Source organism: Bombyx mandarina, chromosome 18, assembly GCF_030267445.1.
Source record: "Bombyx mandarina strain Sakado chromosome 18, ASM3026744v2".
Lineage (NCBI taxonomy): Eukaryota > Metazoa > Arthropoda > Insecta > Lepidoptera > Bombycidae > Bombyx > Bombyx mandarina.
In genome coordinates, this window is record NC_143224.1 from 10084711 (window position 1) to 10105204 (window position 20494).

Genomic DNA, 20494 nt, shown 5'->3' on the forward strand with positions numbered 1-20494 from the left:
AAAAATATAATTTTTCGACGTACCCGTATTACGTATGATCGTATCATTATATTCGATCATGTGACGTAATAATGTAAAATCAATGAATAAGGCTTTTTTTTTTCAGAGAAACGTTTTTTCGACGCACCATTGTGTATATGTTTTTTAAGGGATTTTATGACCTGGTAACTAAGACCTTTAGGTCATGTCTTATTATAATGTATACTCTTATTTTTATGAAAAATTATAGGAGTGAAGTTATTACACATTTAAATCTGAGGAAACACTATACAAAATAAAATCAATCACACAACTTCATTCCATACATACATACACATTGATAAAAAGGATTCAAATATGTAGATATCAAACCGAATATTCTTTGTAAGCACGCTGTACCATATTCACGGTTTTGTGTATTCGCGGCCTAGGTACGAAACATATAACCCCGCAAATAAAAACCTATTACTGTATAAATCAAAGTCTGAGTATGTGTGTGTATTGCTGAAACATTAATCTCATTGCGACTTTAGTACTGTTCTAATCGTTGTTGAGGTGGTGGTATGACAAGGTTATGTCATAGTGCTTCTTACAACGAACGAAAAGTTCGACATAGTAGTTTCCGAATATCGAAATTGAAAAACAATTAACGATACCAGAGCAATGCGTGACCGTATTCCACTAGTTACATATATTATGTATGTATGTATATTCAATTGAGCACGATTGTTATTATTTGGAACGTTTACCCTTATTACGTATAAACCTTTCAAATTAATTAATATAACAAAAAAATAATAATATGTTTAATATTTTTGTCGAAAGTATCGTCTTGACAATGACTTTCCTTTACCTCGAAACATTATGATATTTATGATAAAAGTGTTGACTCTAAACTATGTCGATTCGACTATATTACAATTTTGATCACTATTACGTAAATATAAACAGTGTACAACAGATGTAAGTTAGCTAACAATACCGCGAAAATCAAATTTGCTTAGTTTTTAGCAGACCCAAAACTCAACATCTACGGAGGACTATTTCAAATATTTTTGTGAAAATTTAACAAACAGGTAAACGATACTCTTTATTAACTACCTATGGATGGATAGCATAAGAAACAAAAACCAATTTTACAACTTAATCTGACATTCATTATTTTAAGCAATAAAAAAAAAATTAAATTACTACGTCATTTTATTATTACAGACGTCCGTGACCACGAAAACTGTTAAAGTATTCATACCGTCGGATATAATAAAAATCAAAATAATAAACGCGATAATAACCCACAATAGTATAAAGTTTTTGTAGGAAGTTAGAAGAAAAAGAAAAATAGGATCAGTTTAGCATACCTATAGGATATGCAATCTTTATTTAAAAGTATTACGTTTTCAGAAACGTCCTTATGCTTGAGAAAGTCGTTGCTTACTAATATTCTTAAAGAAAAAAAAATATTTATTTTATAGTGATGCCTGTACCTCTTTTACCAAACATGTAATTTCGGATGTTTAAATTGACCACAAATTTATTTATAAACAACTCTACACGGGTAGACTATTAAGCCTCTCGAAACCAAAGAAAGGGTTCTTTGTATGACCCAAGTGTTTAAAAACTTAAAAAGCAGATTTATGACTGCATTTCCACTTCAGTTATTGGAACAATGTCCCTTACGGCAGGCTTGGAGGGGATAGGGATTTTGCTGCGCGACCGAACTGAAAAAAATGTGATAGTAAAACCGTAAGAAAAAATCCATGGAAAAAATCCGTGGAAAAAAGTGCGTGGCATAAAACCGTTAAATGAGACGTCCGCAGGCGCGACAGTCGTATACACAAGCGAGTAGTGTATAATACCTTTCTCTTTCTCCCTCTTTCTTTTCGTTCTCTCATCCCTTCTCTCTCTATTTTGTAATTATTTCTATTTCTATGTAATTTTATGTTGTCAAACAAAAATAAAGAGACATATTTTGTTATTTTAATTGATAATTTGAATTACGATTTTATTTTTATTTTACGTAATTTATTATTTCCTAAAATACTGAATTTCCTAAATACTTTCCTGTACTTAAATAAAAACTAATCAGCAAATTTTAAGAGAAAAATCAAGAAAACTAACATAAAATTGAGCACGATTTTTTTTTTGCAAATTGTGTCGATTCTACATTAGCCGAAGGAACTTCGTTCCTACCTGGTGTCCCACGACACCACATTTATAGTTTTTATTAAACCAAACATTGAATGAACAATCAAGCTAATCTTACAAACCACGATTCAACGTTGTATGGAGATTTAGAAAACCTAGAAAACTACTGCATCGCAAGAGAGTATTAAGCGGTAGGCAGCGGCTTGGCTCTGCCCCTGGCATTGCTGAAATCTATGGGTGATGGTAACCACTCACCAACAGGTGGGCCGTATGCCCGTCTGCCTACTAAGGCAATAAAAAAAAAGTGCCTCTTAAAAAAACCATAGAAAAAAATTAAGTACTTTGTCTCTGGAGTTCAATAAAACACATGACTTGCTCGGCGTTGTCGGCTAAGCGACGACATTTCGTATGATTCACACAACAACAGATTTAATATTTTCTGAATCATCGTGTAAATTAACACAAAATGTAAACGACACTAGTCGCTTGAACGTAAATAATATCTTTTTAGCTGAATATGATGCTTGGACGCACACTTGAATATGCAAAAACTAAACAACTATGTAATTTCGATGTAAAATGGCGCTGACCTTACTGGTGGTAGGATTAGTGGTGGTAGGACCTCTTGTGAGTCCGCACGGGTAGGTACCACCGCCCCGCCTATTTCTGCCGTGAAGCAATAATGCGTTTCGGTTTGAAGGGTGGGGCAGCCGTTGTAACTATACTGAGATCTTAGAACTTATATCTCAAGGTGTGTGGCGCATTTACGCTGTAGATGTCTATGGGCTCCAGTAACCACTTAACACCAGGTGGGCTGTGAGCTCGTCCACACATCTAAGCAATAAAAAAAAAGACCTTAAAAAAACCTGTACAGGTTTAAATTGTGAATAGAACAAATTAATCTACTGTTATGCGTTATTTTTTTTTTTATTCCTTAGATGGGTGGACGAGCTCACAGCCCACCTGTTGTTAAGTGGTTACTGGAGCCCATAGACATCTATAACGTAAATGCGCCACCCACCTTGAGATATAAGTTCTACGTTCTCAAGTATAGTTACAACGGCTGCCCCACCCTTCAAACCGAAACGCATTACTGCTCAATTCGAAGAATTTTATTAGCTTAGTTGACAGTCGAGCTAATATACTTCAAATATACAGTATGTATGTACTGTTTTAATTAAATCCCGTTAATATGACTGTTTATAATATTAAACAGTTACCATGCTTCAATACGTGCGTACCCTTTAGTGATATTAACGCGTTTTCCAGTGTAGTGGCACTATCGCTCAAGCACATGAGCAATGCCAGGGTCAGAGCCGAGCCGCTTCCTCCAGCTACTTCCACACCGGATATGTATCTCTTTATTATGCTTATTCATGTGTTACTGGCAAATTTTGTATTTTACATTTGAACAAATTCGATCTACAATTGTTTTTTTTTTATTGCTTAGATGGGTGGACGAGCTCACAGCCCACCTGGTGTTAAGTGGTTACTGGAGCCCATGGACATTTACAACGTAAATGCGCCACCCACCTTGAAATATAAGTTTTAAGATCTCAGTATAGTTACAACGGCTGCCCCGCCCTTCAAACCGAAACGCATTACCTACTGCTTCACGGCAGAAATAGGCAGGGCGGTGGTACCTACCCGCGCGGACTCACAAGAGGTCCTACCATCAGTAAAATTTTTATTACACTTTTTTTTTTTAATTGTTCAGCTCGTGTATTGATGAATCAATCAATCAGGTCAAATAATTTAATATGTTTTAAATAACGAATATAAATGCTTTGTTAAAATATAGTCATAATGTGAATGATTACCCATTTAAGTACATACCACAAACAAATATTGACTGGCTGCTTGTTCAATAGTCAAATAACAAGCCGCTTTAGTTTAATTCAAATATGTTTCGTTGTAACGCTAACAACGAAATACTAACATTTGCACTTAATTTAAATAGCATTCTCAATTCGATGAAACACTTTTCGAATAATAAACCGTCTAAACAGCCATCAATGTGAATAGTTTAAGACTATTTTTTTTGCTCTAAACTAAAATAATAGTACATTGTAAATAAAGAACTCTCGCAAAAACATTAATGACGCTAAATTTAATTTAAAGGATATTTTTCTATAATACACGAGTCGATTAGCTACACAGTATTATCTTGCATTATACCTACATATCGACGCTTGAAAGGCAAACGTGACTAAGCTACAATGCGCGAACTTTACAGTAGACTAATTATTATTTAAAGTTGAAATACCTGAAAAAAAAATCTATTTTATCGAATCTAGCTGTAGGATTGAAATGATTTTAATAGACCTAGAAATATATATTTTTTGCGCATCGAATATGGTTATTGCCTATCATTTATGTACAAAGCAGTTATTGTCGCTTAGTCACGTTTGCCTTTCAAGCGTCGATATGTAATATATGTCTCGTTTAACGTAGGTACCGAACATAACGTAACAACTTTCACAATTGCGCGGTCCAAAAACGAAATTACATACGTCCGTGACGCTCATACTTCTTAGCGTAGACGTTTAGACGGATAGAGGTGATTTCATCCTCGTGTCGAGCGATTATCGAAAATCAAGAACGCCTCAACGCGATTGCCGTACAGTGTGGTAGTTTTTTTATTGCCCTTGTAGGCAGACGAGCATACGACCCACCTGGCTATCAGCAATGCCAGGGGCACAGCCAAGCCGCTGCCTACCGTTAAGTACTCTTCAAAAAATTTGTTATTAATTCTTAAAACAAATGACCAAGACGAAACTGCCACGCATTACACGATCCACCACCCCCCACACACACCAGCCATGATCATTCTGCTGCCCTTCTCCCAGTTACCTGGGGTCAGCGCAACATGTTTTCTCCTTCCATGCTCCTCTATCATATACCGTTTCTTCACTCACTTCCCTCTTACACATATCGTCTTTCACGCAATCCATCCATTTTTTCTGAAATCTACCTCTTCCTCTAAAGCCTTCCACATTCATAGTTAAAACTCTCTTAACAACATCATTTTAATTTCGTCTCATCACATGTCCATACCATCCCAAAGGCGCACTTCTCAACTTCTCTGTCACAGATGCCACTTTCAGACTTCCTCTAACATATTCATTCCTTATTCTATCCATTCTCGTTACTCCACAGATCCATTGCAAAATTCGCATCTTGGCTGCACGCAATCGCCTTTCATCCGCCACTCCCACCACACAGAGAACACAAATTACGCGGAGGAACAGCTGCAAGACAATGTTCAATGGCGCCACAGACACGGGCTATCATCAACATAGTCGGTTACTCTTGCTATACTCGCGCATAAAGATACGACTGGTGGTAGGACTTCTTGTGAGTCCGCGCGGGTAGGTACCACCGCCCTGCTTATTTCTGCCGTGAAGCAGTAATGCGTTTCGGTTTGAAGGGTGGGGTAGCCGTTGTAACTATACTGAGATCTTGGAACTTATATCTCAAGGTAGGTGGCGCATTTACGTTTTAAATGTCCATGGGCTCCAGTAACCACTTAACATCAGGTGGGCTGTGAGCTCGTCCACCCATCTAAGCAATTAAAAAAAAAAAAACATCAATCTCGTACACTTTATACAAATACAATATAAATGATACGCTTATTAAATTAAGCGAGCGTCAAATTGATTTAGGCAATTGAGCAATGTCCGAGACGGAGGGCAAGCACGGCAAATTATCTCGTTCACACTCAACAAGCAACTTCCGCACCCTCAGCCGGGCTTCCATTACTCAGTGATTGATAAACATACTTTTGAACAAACCAAACCGAGAATACCACATTAATCATACGAATAAACAGCTATCTCTTTCTATCATCCAATGTTTTATCTTTATCATTACTATATTAATTAACGTAGATTTCAAACCCACAGACACAGCCCACTGAGTTTCTCGCCGGATCTTCTCAGTGGGTCGCGATTTCGATCCGGTGGTAGATTCTGCGAAGCACTGCTCTTGCTAGGGCCAGCGATAGCATTTCTTAGGGTGCACATGTTAGGGTGAAGCTGAAATAGCCTCTGAAAGCTATCAGCATAGGTAGAAAAAAAAAAGAAATTTCAAAGAGGTCCCAACAGACTTCAAAGTATTCGAAAATATATTTATAATTTTTGATTATAGCAGGTCCTTAATTAATAATTAGTTATTCAGTAGCAAAGACCTTGTAACCTCTTGTTAATTTTAAATCGATCTTTAGGCAACAAATTAGCAAAATTTAACTAAAAGCTACTTAAGGCGGTAGGTAGGTCTGTAAACCTTTAAATAAATATAGTCAGACTATCAATATTCTTACATTAAAAAAAATGTAAAATATTACATCGCACCTTGGCATTCTCACTTAAACATTAATTGTGTTTCCTCATTTTCGCGTTCATCTTTTTAAAATATTAATATGGAATGTGATGATAAAGAGAACCGAAACGCTATGATATCATCACATAAAGTAGGTATGGAGATCAATGCTACTATTAAAACTATCCGTAAATTCTGTATTGTGGTGTAGTTGCTCATAAAGAAATATAATTTTTATACAGAACGTATTTAAATTGAAAAGAAACTTAATGTAATGCAAAGAAAAATGAATAAACGCAAAATTCGAAAAAGTTATCATCTATCTTTATTTTATTGTCCTTATAGACAGACGAGCATACGGCACATCTGATAGTGAGTGGTTACCGTCGCTCATGGACTGCTTTAGCAATGCCAGAAGCAAAGCCAAGCACCTGCCTACCTTTTGGTTTGGAATCTAATATTTATTATAACTACACCTCACGCTACATACAAATAACAAGGAAAGACGTGATAAATTCATCGTAAAACACGCGGCGCTAACTTGTTGTTTACCTGTTTATAAATGTGCTATGACTTAGATTTAGATTCTACGGAATTCTCAAAAAGATAATCATTTATGAACTCCGTAATTTTCTGCTAACTAAAAGAAGACGCCACCACAAACACGTCATCAACTGTTGCAAACCAGAAATGAATCAACATTTAATTTATTTAATTAAAAAATATAAAATCCAATTAAGAATTTGATCTCGTCTCGAGGTGGTTAGTGTTTACGTTGTAGCTATGAGTTGCGGTAAGCACTTAACACAAGATGGGCCGTGAGCACGTGCGTGCCTATCAAAATAAATAAATTAATTATATGATTTTAGTCATCGCTGTCTATCGGCCCGACTGATGGTGCTCACCGAGGCTCATATGCACAATTAGCAGAGTGTTTAATCTTTTAAAAAGCTTTTATTACTCAGAAAATAAGTTGCAACACAGACCTTCACATTTCGAAAAATAATTATTATGTTTAATTAATTATTTCGTCTTGATTTTTCTCGCGCCTATTTAAGCATTAATCGTTCAAATTATTTTAGGATATTCAAAAATATGTCACAACCGTGGCTCTAAAAAAAACTCGAGGTCTGTAAAGTTGAAGTAAATAAAATTTTATTCAGATATTATAAAACTTTGTATTCCTATTTAATTGTTGCTCGATCCAACAGATCTGTTGTCTATCAGCAAACAAAAAAAAATGTTAAAACTCCGAGGCCAGTAACTATAAAATTACATTAAAATATTGAGGTCAATCCGCCTTTACGAGGAAAAAAAACGATATTTTTTGCAAGGTGAAACAAAACAGACATCAATTAATTGAATGATGATCGCTAAAAGACGTACATCTTACGAAATACTACTAAATATTAATTTGTTAAAATGATATACATATATGGTCGTGGTCAAAACCCAAATTTATGTGGAAATATATTATTATACCGAATTTAATGAACTAATTTTGTTTTAACATTTTGCAAAGACAGTATTAAATATCCAAACAAGGCAGCTCTGTTGCAAAACTAAGTTGCTATCAGTGTCTTTGCGTCGATTCTACGTTGTGCGAGGGGGCGGGGAGCCATGACCTACCAGAGCATCAATTTCGACCCAATAAAACAATGAGACTACGCATAATTTAGTTTTTTTTTTCTTTTTTTCCCTACCTATGCCGATAGCCTTGAGAGGCTATATCAGCGTTACCCTAGCGTATATGTGAGCTCTTGGGGCTCAAGCCGGTGTTGCTAGCACTGACAACCCTAGCAAGAGCAGTGCTTCGCAGAATCTACCACCGGATCGGAAACGCAACCCACTGAGAAGATCCGTCAAGAAACTCAGTGGGCTGTAATTTAGTAATATTCATCCAACGAAACCGTTAGTGTTTTCTAAGGTATACTCCAATCGTGGTTTTTTAATAATATTTTAAATTAACACGTTGTACGCTTTACCCACCGGTGGGCCTAGCGTGCGATACCAATCGGGCCAAGCCCAAATCAGGGTATCAGTAATTTTTATCAACTTCAGATTTTCATTCTAAAATGAATAAAATGCTAATATCAAAGCATGATAAAAATTAGCGACTTTTACATCTATTTTAAATATTTTAAAAGCCTCACAGTCGACCAGCGCTGTCAGATGTACCATTTAAATAGTATTTGTACGACTATTTCAAAATTTTTTCCTTGTACAATCGCAATACGAAAGTCGTACGGCTAAAATACTACTTTTTAAAACCTAGCCGTCTTTTATTTAAATGTATAAAAATTCTAGTTTATACTATATTTGGAAACATTTACAGTAACAGTATATAGTTAACAACATACAGTTAGAGAACGAACGAACTCGCTTCGTCAACATCTAAGTCTATGGTCTACATAAATGCTTATGTTCACTTGGTAGTCTGTGGAAGGATGATATTTTATATTTGGTTGGAGACTTTTTGCGATATGATTTAAATGACCCTATTTTATCAAAATTGCAATGCTTACTGCCCACAAATGCAGTACCTATCTAACTCATACAGAAATAAGATCCCATCCCTACAGCCTTTGATGATATTGGTCCCTCGAATTGTAGGCAATGAAAATGAGATGCAAAAAATTGATAAAGAATGGCGAAATCTGCCAAATACAATAAATAAAAAGATTAATTTGACAACAAGCCCTGATAACTTTTGGGGCGATGTGATAATAGACATTTTGAAAAGTATAAGTCGATATCCCAATTTTCACTAAAATTTGAAATAGTTTATCCAATGAAAGTATCAATGGTACCTTGCTGGCCAAACAACATGTTTTAAATGAAGCAGGTAAATGTGCTAATTTTAAACCAAGTAAAGAAATGATGGCTAAAATGACAAGCAATGTATTGTATAAAAAGCATATGTAATTATGTACCTATAGTAAAAAATATTTTTGATGTGTACTATTGTTTTTATTCAAAACTACGAAATGTACTACTTTTTTAAAGGTGGTATACTATTATCTTAATTTTACATCTGACAGCCCTGCAGTCGACTCTCATGGCCCGAATGGATCAGTAAGATAAGGCTCACCGGTGAGCACCGTGGCTTGAAGAATACTCGATTTTTCATTACTAGATAATGACTGAGCTTTGCTCGGTATTTTTTATTGATAAATTGGGTTTTTTAGAAATTATATTTAAATGCGAATTACATATTGATAAAATGATGAAATATGAATAATATTTTTCGATCTTCCCGACAGAATAATAAAAAAAAAGAACTGGTTATTTAAAGAAAGAATCAAAATTATCGATAAAGTTGATTATTGAAAAAACGAATAAAACAACATTTTCTGAAAATAAATCGTAGCTAGATCGATTTATCGCCCCCGAAATCCCCTGTATAAATTTTATGAAAATCGTTGGAGCCGTTTCCGAGATTCAGATCATATATATTACTAATATTATAAAGATTTTGGTCGTCGTGGCCTAACGGATAAGACGTCCGGTGCATTCGTGTTGAAGCGATGCACCGGTGTTCGAATCCCGCAGGCGGGTACCAATTTTTCTAATGAAATACGTACTCAACAAATGTTCACGGTTGACTTCCACGGTGAAGGAATAACATCGTGTAATAAAAATGAAACCCGCAAAATTATAATTTGCGTAATTACTGGTGGTAGGACCTCTTGTGAGTCCGCACGGGTAGGTACCACCGCCCCGCCTATTTCTGCCGTGAAGCAGTAATGCGTTTCGGTTTGAAGGGTGGGGCAGCCGTTGTGACTATACTGAGACCTTAGAACTATATCTCAAGGTGTGTGGCGCATTTACGTTGTAGATGTCTATGGGCTCCAGTAACCACTTAACATCAGGTGGGCTGTGAGCTCGTCCACACAGATAAGCAATAAAAAAAAAAAAAAAAAAAGAGGAAAGATTTGTTTGTTTGTTTGTTTCGAATAGGCTCCGAAACTACTGGACCGATTTGAAAAATTCTTTTTCCATTAGAAGCCGACATTGTCCCTGATGAACATAGGCTACTTTTTTTTTTTTTTTTTTTTTTTTTTTTATTTCATGTGTGTTTTAATGTTTCCGAAGCGAAGCGAGGGCGGGTCGCTAGTATATTATATTTATATACAAGAATTGCTTGTTTAAGTGTTAACACTTTAACACGTGTTAACACGTTAAAAAAATCTTTTTTGTGCTAAATGTTTAAAGGAAGTAATACAACAAAGAGCATTCGGAATTGACTATAGAACGCATGTCAGAAAATGAATAATTAAACAATCATTATCAAAGTACGTATAAATTTTACGTGGGACAGGAACGTAACAAGGCCAGATCGATAACGCTTGTATACAATAATATCACTTTCAGACGACAGTGTATTGACTGATAACAGTCAACAAAGACTATGAACGTATTATTGTGTGAAAATACAGAGACAATGCGCATTTATTATTTTGCAAACAACTAAAAAAACCTTTTTCGTTGATATTGACATTTGAACTGATTATCTGAGACACGTGCCTATAGGTCCTTTGTATAGGTACTAATTGGAAACATTATGTGGAATCATTATGTACATTCGAATGTATGTAAATAATATATCGAGGGGTATTTGGTTTAAGCAACATTTTGCTTAATACGCGACATTTATCTTTGTTATTTAAGGTGCGGTTACTTGGTATTAGCATCAACAGTACGATGTTTTTAATTGAACTTCAATTAAGTTTACTCCATTCGAATAGCTGAAAATTTTTTTTATTATATTTTTCCATATTTTTTTTATTACTTAGTTGGATGGACGAGCTCACAGCCCACCTGATGATAAGTGGTTACTGGAGCCCATAGACATCTACAACGTAAATGCGCCACCCACTTTGAGATATAAGTTCTAAGGTCTCAAGTATAGTTACAACGGCTGCCCCACCCTTCAAACCGAAACGCATTACTGCTTCACGGCAGAAATAGGCAGGGTGGAGGTACCCACCCGCGCGGACTCACAAGAGGTCCTACCACCAGTAATTTTAACCAATTTTTTACTTTACAGTTCTCCTGTAATATTCCAAAAATGTCGCTTAAGTCAAATAGTCCTTCATCCCTCGAATCATTTAAAAATTAAATGACGAATGATTCGTAAACGCTTACCTCTTTCGACTGTTTCGTCGCGAACATGTAATCGCCTTTCACCTGGAAATCCTTCGTCTCTTCAAACAACACCTCAGCATTGATAAGATCGGTGGGATCGCTTGCACTCAAAACAGCACTCGTTCCATCTGGCTTCCATCGCTCTACATAGAATACTTTGGAGAATCCAGGGCCAGACGACCAGACGAAGGTCTTCACAAAACTTTGGATCATTTTAAATGTTTTCCCCCCATCTAGTGTTAGATACAGCTGAAAATAAAGAGATCGTTAAAAATAAAACCCGAGAACGCCTTGCTGTACCTATTAAGAAACTCAATTCGAGAAAGTATAGAATATAACAAAGCCACAAAAAAAAAATTTTTTTCCTCAGAACGTTTACTTTATTTTTATTTGATTATTGTGTTACATGAAACATTTTGCCAATACCAGTCAAGATTTAGGGTAAGTCGCTGTTAGCGATAACACCGTCCATTGTGCGAACTTGTTTTTTATTATGGATGATAATAATATTATGTAAGTATTTTATTATTTATTTCGAGACATTTTTAAGTCTACCATGACAGAGCAACGTACAGTTTATGAGATTATCGTGAGGTTAGATCTCATTTTTATTTATGGACCCCTTTTTTTTGTAGGCAGACGAGCTTACGGCCCACCTGATGGTTAGTGTTTACCATGGACTTCAGCAATGCCAGGGGCAGAACCAAGCCGCTGTTTACCGGTTAACACTCTCCACAAGCCTCGTTTGAAGAAGGACAAGATTTTTTTAGTATCGTAGTTTTTAGTTTTTGTGTTCCGCAAATTTTATAAATTCTCATAATTGTAGATAAGGCATATTGCGATTCTATTATAGCACTCTCTCTGTCTGTATCTGCATAAAAATAAATAAATGCTCTCTGGTCTGAAAGGTAAATATTTCAACTACATCCATGGTGAGTTTAGCTTAACACGAGTTGGGTCGTTAGCCTATTCAATAGTTTAACCATTATGAAGAATGAATGTTTTTAAAACAATATGTATATTACTTATTCCACTTTGACACAATAACGGCTGAGTTCTATCGACTATACCTATCTTTGTAGGCAAACGAAAGAAATTGCATTAATGGCTATTTACTCGTAGACTAAGGAGAAAATTAAATTCTTTAGTGAAAGGTGTGTTTTTAAAATGCTATTATCTTTTAACACTTATGATTTTACTGAGGTAGCAAAGTACAGTAGAACAGTGAATAATCGTCATTACGTCCTACAAACTTATTTTGGGAAGATTATAACGAACAAATCGGTTCAAACACACCTTGTTTTTCGATAGTACTGTCAATGTCAATTTTTTTATTTATCTCTATTCAAAAGATGCTAAAACGGATTTCACGTCGTGATTATCGAATACACAAATTAAACAGAATTACGTATGTACCCACCTTTCTGTTAATGTCGACTTTGTCCAAAATGACATACTTATCAGGGAACTCTTCATCAAAAGCAAGCTCGCTGGGAGAGAAGGTCAAGTCGGATCGATGTATATTTCGCCCGTTATCGCTGGTATAATATAACTTCTTATTTGTGGAATCCACAAATACACACTATTATGGAGAAAATGTGCAGTATATTAATTTTATATTACATACAATTCCAATAAGTATTTAAATTGTTTTGCAGTTTGTTAGTGAACGGAGGAAGATTTTTTGTATCTAATGATCTTTAAAATATTATTATCCATTATATATGTATCCACATTTATTCTACTTCTATGATTCTTAGTGATTTTGTATTTACTCATGAATACTTGGTAAATAATGTACTCTATGATGGTTACCCAACCAATAGAAGCAGTAATGCGTTTCGGTTTGAAGGGTGGGGCAGCCGTTGTAACTATACCTGAGACCTTAGAACTTATGTCTCAAGGTGGGTGGCGCATTTACGCTGTAGATGTCTATGGGCTCCAGTAACCCCTTAACACCAGGTGGGCTGCGAGCTCGAACACCCATCTAAGCCATAAAAAAAAAAAGTTAATGCAGTCACCAATACTTAGAGATAAGATCGATAGCAAAATCATAATGTAGGTTTGTCAAACTAAAACAGCAGAGTTATGTAGGATAACAAGTAAGTCTGGTTGACAATCACAGTATGCTGTACAATACTTAGATAATGCTAAATCCCATCCTCCAAAGAATCCCTTAGTCGTATGTCTACAGTCTTCTATGATACAGATGCCAAGAGATAATAATGTGATTCTGTGACCAACAGCCAAAATCATCAATTAGCAAGTTCCTGTCTGAATTTTTTTCTTATTTATAGATTATGTTTATTCTGTCTTGTGACAATTACTAATCTGATTAGGTATGCAGTTATTTAAATACTTCTATCAAATTCATGGGTTCGTAACTGTTTAAAATATTTTTTTTTAAGATGAATATTGTTGGTAATTATATAATTAAATAACCAAGGTAGTTCTGTCAACCAAAATAGTTCAACAATGATTGACTAACAGTTTTTATTTACAATTTAATGGAGAATTGAGTAATATCAACAGAGCAATTGAGTTGAGTATCAAAATTAGTTCTTATCAAAAACAAATTTGTTGTTAATAGATAACTAGTTTTATCACAAAATTTCATATAGTTCATTAAGCATTAACTGGGCATTAATTAACTTTGTTATCACTTTCTGGTGTATTAAATTGATTTTTTATTGAATTTCACAGATTGAAGTCATGAAATAGAGACAAAGGTTCTACTTAATCTTATGTGTATCCATGACCATGTAAGCTGTTAAATATATAATTTATCACATTGCACCTTTAGAATTATAGGCCCATTTCGAAATATTTGAATATTTTTTTTATTGCTTAGATGGGTGGACGAGCTCACAGCCCACCTAGTGTTAAGTGGTACTGGAGCCCATAGACATCTACGAAAATGCGCCATAATCTAAATATGATGCTGAATATGATGCTTGGACGCATACTTGAATATGCAAAAACTAAACAACTATGTAATTTCGATGTAAAATGTCGCTGACCTTAAACAAACCTGTACAGGTTTAAATTGTGAATAGAACAAACTAATCTATTGTTATGCATTTTTTTTTATTCCTTACATGGGTGGACGAGCTCACAGCCCACCTTGTGTTAAGTGGTTACTGGAGCCCTATAGACATCTATAACGTAAATGCGCCACCCACCTTGAGATAAGTTCTTAGGTCTCAAGTATAGTTACAACGGCTGCCCCATCCTTCAAACCGAAACGCATTACTGCTTCACGGCAGAAATAGGCGGGAATTTTAACATTCTTTCAAAAATGGACCTTAAACAACCCTTTTCAGTGACTCTTAATAATTAAAAGACCATAAGTTGCTTATGCAGGGAGAAAATTATCCATCGGTCTCTTTCACTCTCTCCCTTTCCTCTACATTTTTTTGGTTTGAAAACTATTTCATGTTTTCCTAAAAAAAACATTTTTTTGGGTTGAGTCTCTATAATTCTAAAGGTACGACATGTGAATGAAACCCAAAATAAATTTTATTTATACAAGAATACAGAATACAAGATTATTTCAATCTTTTGAATACAAAAATTTACATAGTTGGTCAGTTGTTTGTTACATTATTCAAGCAGTTTTGATTGCTCATAACTAGTAAATGTAAATAAAACATATTTTTATTAATTTCATCTAAGTTGGATTATAACTTCAGACTATCTATGCTAGTTAATAATAGTCCAAGCTAGACTTTTTTTTTAATACCCACGTCTTTTATTTGTTCCTATCATTATTTTAATCAACCTGATTTAAAGATAAAAAAATCTTGTTTTTATACCTTCAGATGTAAATAATGAAACCGAACTAATGAAAGAATTGCACTTAAATGAAAAGTTTTTAAGGTAATTATTGAAATATACTACAAAATATATATACTTACAAATTCTGGATATTTAGGGTGATTGAAGAATTTATCAAGCTGAGCATAACCATTATTGGATGTATCACCAAGTTTAAAACTTTCTGTTTTATTCATAAAGGTTTTGCCATAATCATATGATATAAAAAGTGCTGATGGTGAAATCACTCCTTTGTTCCTAGGAATAGAATCTCTGGCAAGGCAAATTATTACATTAGAGCCTTCTCCAACCCAGTGGACCATAAGCTGTTGATGACTGTCATTCAGATGAGTAATCTGTGGGGAGCATTGAACTTAAATTAACAATGCAAAACTTATTTAAAGCTATTTTTTAAATTTTGAACACAAAGGAATTTACAGCTTTAATAACCATAACTACTTTTACGTTTATATGTCGCTTTTAATATCATTATATTATTTTCGACTTTTCAAATAATTTACAATTTTGTAACTATAAAAATAGTTATAAGTGTGTCTAGAACTCGCGAAAACCGAACAGAACACCTTAATTAGTAGAAAAGCCAAATTCTAAACAGTATGTATTGAATTTATATAAACGTCAATTCAAAAAAGTATTTCGTCGCTATATATAGTTTTACATCTTCAGCTGTAAATTTGCAAGTCATGAAATACAGTAATTAGTACCCGCAAGCTATTATGACAACAAAATACAACAATAAGAAGGGAAATGACCTTCAGGTACCGGTTGAGTACTGAAAACAATACGTCACAACGATAAAAATATAGAAAACATAACAATATATTTAGATGGGTATATTAAAAACAAGGGGACGAATGAGATGTAAAAAGGAAGTAATCACTTACCTGTGTACTAACGTTTCCTTGTACGGGCTGCACTGTGGTAGCTTCACGTTTTCTTCGGTAAGATCCGCTACTTTCATTTTCAGTAAATCTATTGATCACAGTCATCCTTCTATCAGACTTCGAAACATCTTCGGATACATACAAAGTATTTTCAAATTCACCATATTGTTCACAATAAGATACGCACGATATTAAATATAAAATTAAAATGAAAAAGACACGATTGAAAGCCAACAACATTTTGCTAATTCATTTCAAGTGTACATCTAAACAAGCGTACAGTTTTGACAAAACTGATTGGAATGAATTCATACTTCATAGACTGAAATAGAGATGGGTCATAATAGGGGTCATAATCAGATACTAGGTCCACCTATTCCTAATCTTAAGAAATACCTATTCCACATAATGTTCCTATTCTCATTCACAACCAATACTTTACTTAGCAAGCAATCTCAATCTGCCTATTTCTAATCTCAAGTTCTGATTTTGTTATTAGAATTTGATTAATGTGATCGTTGGATCGTTATTTGAATGATTAGGATTAGGCATTTAGAGATTGTGAGATACGTGTAGGTAAGTAAGTGAGATAGGGCAGGAACAGGTGGGAGCGTATGCGGAACATTCGATTTTATGTTTTAAGAATACAAAGATTAGGTGGAACAGGTGGATTATACATATTGACAAAATGGGATTAGGTGCAGCCTAATCTCGTAAAAGACCTAATACTCAGGTCTGTTCTAATAAATCCGACCCATCTCTAGACTGGAACCAGTGCTGCCAGGTTGGATTGAAAAAAATACTGTGTTCCGCATGTAAAATTACAGTAGATCAGTGTGCTTATTGTGAGTTTTTTAACGTTCTCAATAGCGTAAAAGTTAGCTCATATTTGTATGGAATGCGATCGTTTGCCGGCGCTGTTCCAACTGCATACAAAATTGGGTTAGCTTTTACGCTATCGAGAACGTTAAAAAACTCGCACTAAGCACACACTAGGAAAATACAGTAAATCATAAAACTCATCACAATTAAAACTATTGATAGACAAAAAAAAAACTCATTACAGTGCTTTTACAGTGAAAAGAAAACCATAATTTTATTGGAATTATCAATGTATTTAATAATCACTATTATAAATTATATATAATTTGTAAATCAATATCTGTGTCACTGTCACTTAAGGGTTCATTTTTATACAGTTTGTCCGTAAAAGTCTTCATCATTTTTTCATTTGGGTTATAATATAGGCCGTTTTCCAATTACAGCACAAGAGCGCATTATGCGGCATAAGCTTCAGCATAATTCGGCATTGTGCGTCATTGAGTCGCATTATGCTCTGTAATTGGAAAACTACCATTAAGTAATGGTTAATTACAGAGCATAATGCGACTCAGTGACGCACAATGCCGAATTATGCTGAAGCTTAATTGAGCATTATGCCGCATAATGCGCTCTTGTGCTGTAATTGGAAAACGGCCATAAACAATTAGCAGAATTTCGTAAAATGGACTGGCGCGCTAATATGTTACCTTTGATGGTATTTGTGATTAATCTATTCCCTTTTTTATTTATTTTTTCACATACCGCGTTAGAATTTCGAGAATAAAATTTTCTAACTTTGAATAATCTTATTTTAGCAGTATCTGAAAAATAAAATATATAAACCATACGCTAGGAATTATCTATAAAGTAATAAATAAGCATTTAGTCACACTCTCACAAAAAGATAGATTTTAATTGTACCACATAAACGAGTATTAACACGATTATGTTACTCTAATTTGGCGACGTTTCATTATTACCCGTTTATATCGTTCATTCAGAATAATACTAGGCTGCACTAAAAGTATCGGGAATGGAATATTTCCACTGTTCCTGTCATATTAAAATCTTTTTAATTGAAAACTCCTTGGTTTTAAAAATCGAATACCATTTATTTATTTAGAAAAAGATTCTCGGTCTTGTCACGAGGTTTTGTCAAACTTGTCGTTGAGAAAATGGAATTGACTCGAGAAAATTCAAGAGCGATGATTTATTATGACTTTCGAAGTGGTTTAACACAAAAACAATGAGTTGACCGGATGATTTCTGCATTTGGTGATGAAGCCCCATCCAAAACCACAATTTATCGCTGGTTTGCTGAGTTTCAACGTGGACGTGTCAAGCTCAGTGATGATCCCCGTCAAGGTCGTCCAAAAACTGCAGTCACCCAAGAAAACGTTGATGCTGTGCGTAAGCTGATTGAGGAAGATCGACATGTGACATACCGCGAAATTCAGGCAACTTTAGACATTGGCATGAGTCAAATACAAATAATCTTGCATGAACAATTAGATGTAAAAAAGTTGTTTTCCCGATGGATATCGCATTCGCTCTGTGAAGAGCTAAAAGCGGCTCGCGTTACTTGGTGCGTCAGAACTCTCGAAAGATTCCACGCAGGATCCTCAAATGCTGTATACAACATTGTATCAGGTGACGAATCCTGGATATACGCGTACGAACCCGAAACAAAAAACCAGTCACGAGTTTGGGTGTTCGAAAATGAGTTAAAGCCAACAAAAATTGTTCGTTCACGGAGTGTTGCAAAAAAAATGGTGGCCACGTTTGTCTCCAAAACCGGCCATGTTACGACTATTCCTCTTGAGGGACAAAGAACGGTTAATGCAGTATGGTATGCTAGCATTTGTTTGCCACAGGTCGTTTCTGAACTCCGTAAAGAGAACTGCAACCGCCGCATCATCCTCCATCACGACAATGCGAGTTCTCACACCGCGCACAGAACAAAAGAGTTCTTAGAGCAAGAAAACATAGAATTATTAGACCATCCGCCGTACAGCCCCGACCTAAGCCCTAATGATTTCTATACTTTCCCTAAAATAAAGAATAAATTGCGTGGACAGAGATTTTCATCACCTGAAGAAGCTGTGGACGCCTACAAAACGGCCATTTTGGAGACCCCAACTTCCGAATGGAATGGTTGCTTCAATGATTGGTTCCATCGTATGGAAAAATGTGTCAAATTTCGCGGAGAATACTTTGAAAAGCAATAAATACATTTTTAAATAGTAATGTTGTGTCACTTCGTTAATTCCCGAAATTTTCAGTGCCGCACTCGTACGATAAGGTTATTAATATGGAGCGTAGAGGTAAGGAGAACCGTCTCACATGGGAGAAGCTTAAAAAAGTGTCCCACTTTCAGCACTAAATAACAGTTAAATAGGCCGTTTTCCAATTACAGCACAAGAGCGCATTATGCGGCATAATGTTCAACTAAGCTTCAGCATAATTCGGCATTGTGCGTCACTGAGTCGCATTATGCTCTGTAATGAACCATTACTTAATGGTAGTTTTCTAATTACAGAGCATAATGCGCCTCAGCGATTTAGTTGAGCATTATGCCGCATAATGCAGTCTTGTGCTGTAATTAGAAAACGGCCATATCCTCCAGAATGGCGCTAGCATAGGCACAGGGTATGATATGAATTGAGCAGTTATTAACTGATTGAAGTATGCTGAGTTAGGAAATTTAATACATATATTTCATGACTAGAGTAGTTACCTAGTGACAGTGTAATATACAAGACCTCACATGCTTGCGTAGTCCAAACTAATTTCGTCAATATAACCTAAAATTATTGCTGTGGTAAAACGTGGAGACATCGATTTCATTTTCTTAGCAACTTTAAATAAAATAGTTTTTGTGATTTTGTAGTGCTTACAGTTCTCACTAGGCCTATCATACGCCCTAGAGAAAGACATCAAATTTATAAATTTTGCTGGCTTTATTCCACAATGGTATTCAATCACCATGGAAACCATATTATTATACTTGTTACATACGTATTTAACTATAAAAATTGGTAGACTTGCCGCAAGGCTCGAATACCAGTGTTATCCTTAAGGCCAGACAACTTTTACGCATATAAAGCTGAAATGTCTTTATCCATAGATTATACACTTAACTTTATCAATGACTTGTGATTTCGATACTTAATTTTCGAACAATAACTTACAGATGAAACGGATATCCGGTAACTATCCGGTATTCGGCCTATCCGGTCGGATACCGAATAGTAAATCAGTATCCGGCCGGATTTCGGATAGTAAAATTTAAGAAAATCTCATGGTTATACAAAAGGCAAATAATACTGAGTACTTAATACTCAGAATTATGAAATGGC

The 20494-nt window shown here is 35.1% G+C and overlaps 1 protein-coding gene across 2 annotated transcripts in view; it reads right to left on the minus strand.

Annotated features, from left to right (window-relative positions):
- The window catches only part of LOC114239651 (sortilin-related receptor-like), a 50798-nt gene extending 34161 nt beyond the window's left edge, over positions 1-16637 (minus strand). For both annotated transcript variants that reach the window (XM_089734573.1, XM_089734572.1), the window contains exons 1-4: positions 16314-16637; positions 15510-15764; positions 13013-13174; positions 11593-11841 (exon numbers count right to left, since the gene is read on the minus strand). In XM_089734573.1, coding sequence (XP_089590699.1) covers positions 11593-11841; positions 13013-13174; positions 15510-15764; positions 16314-16553 — 906 coding nt within the window. In that variant the 5' untranslated portion in view covers positions 16554-16637. The remainder of the gene's footprint in view (positions 1-11592; positions 11842-13012; positions 13175-15509; positions 15765-16313) is intronic.
- Between the last annotated feature and the right edge of the window lie 3857 nt (positions 16638-20494).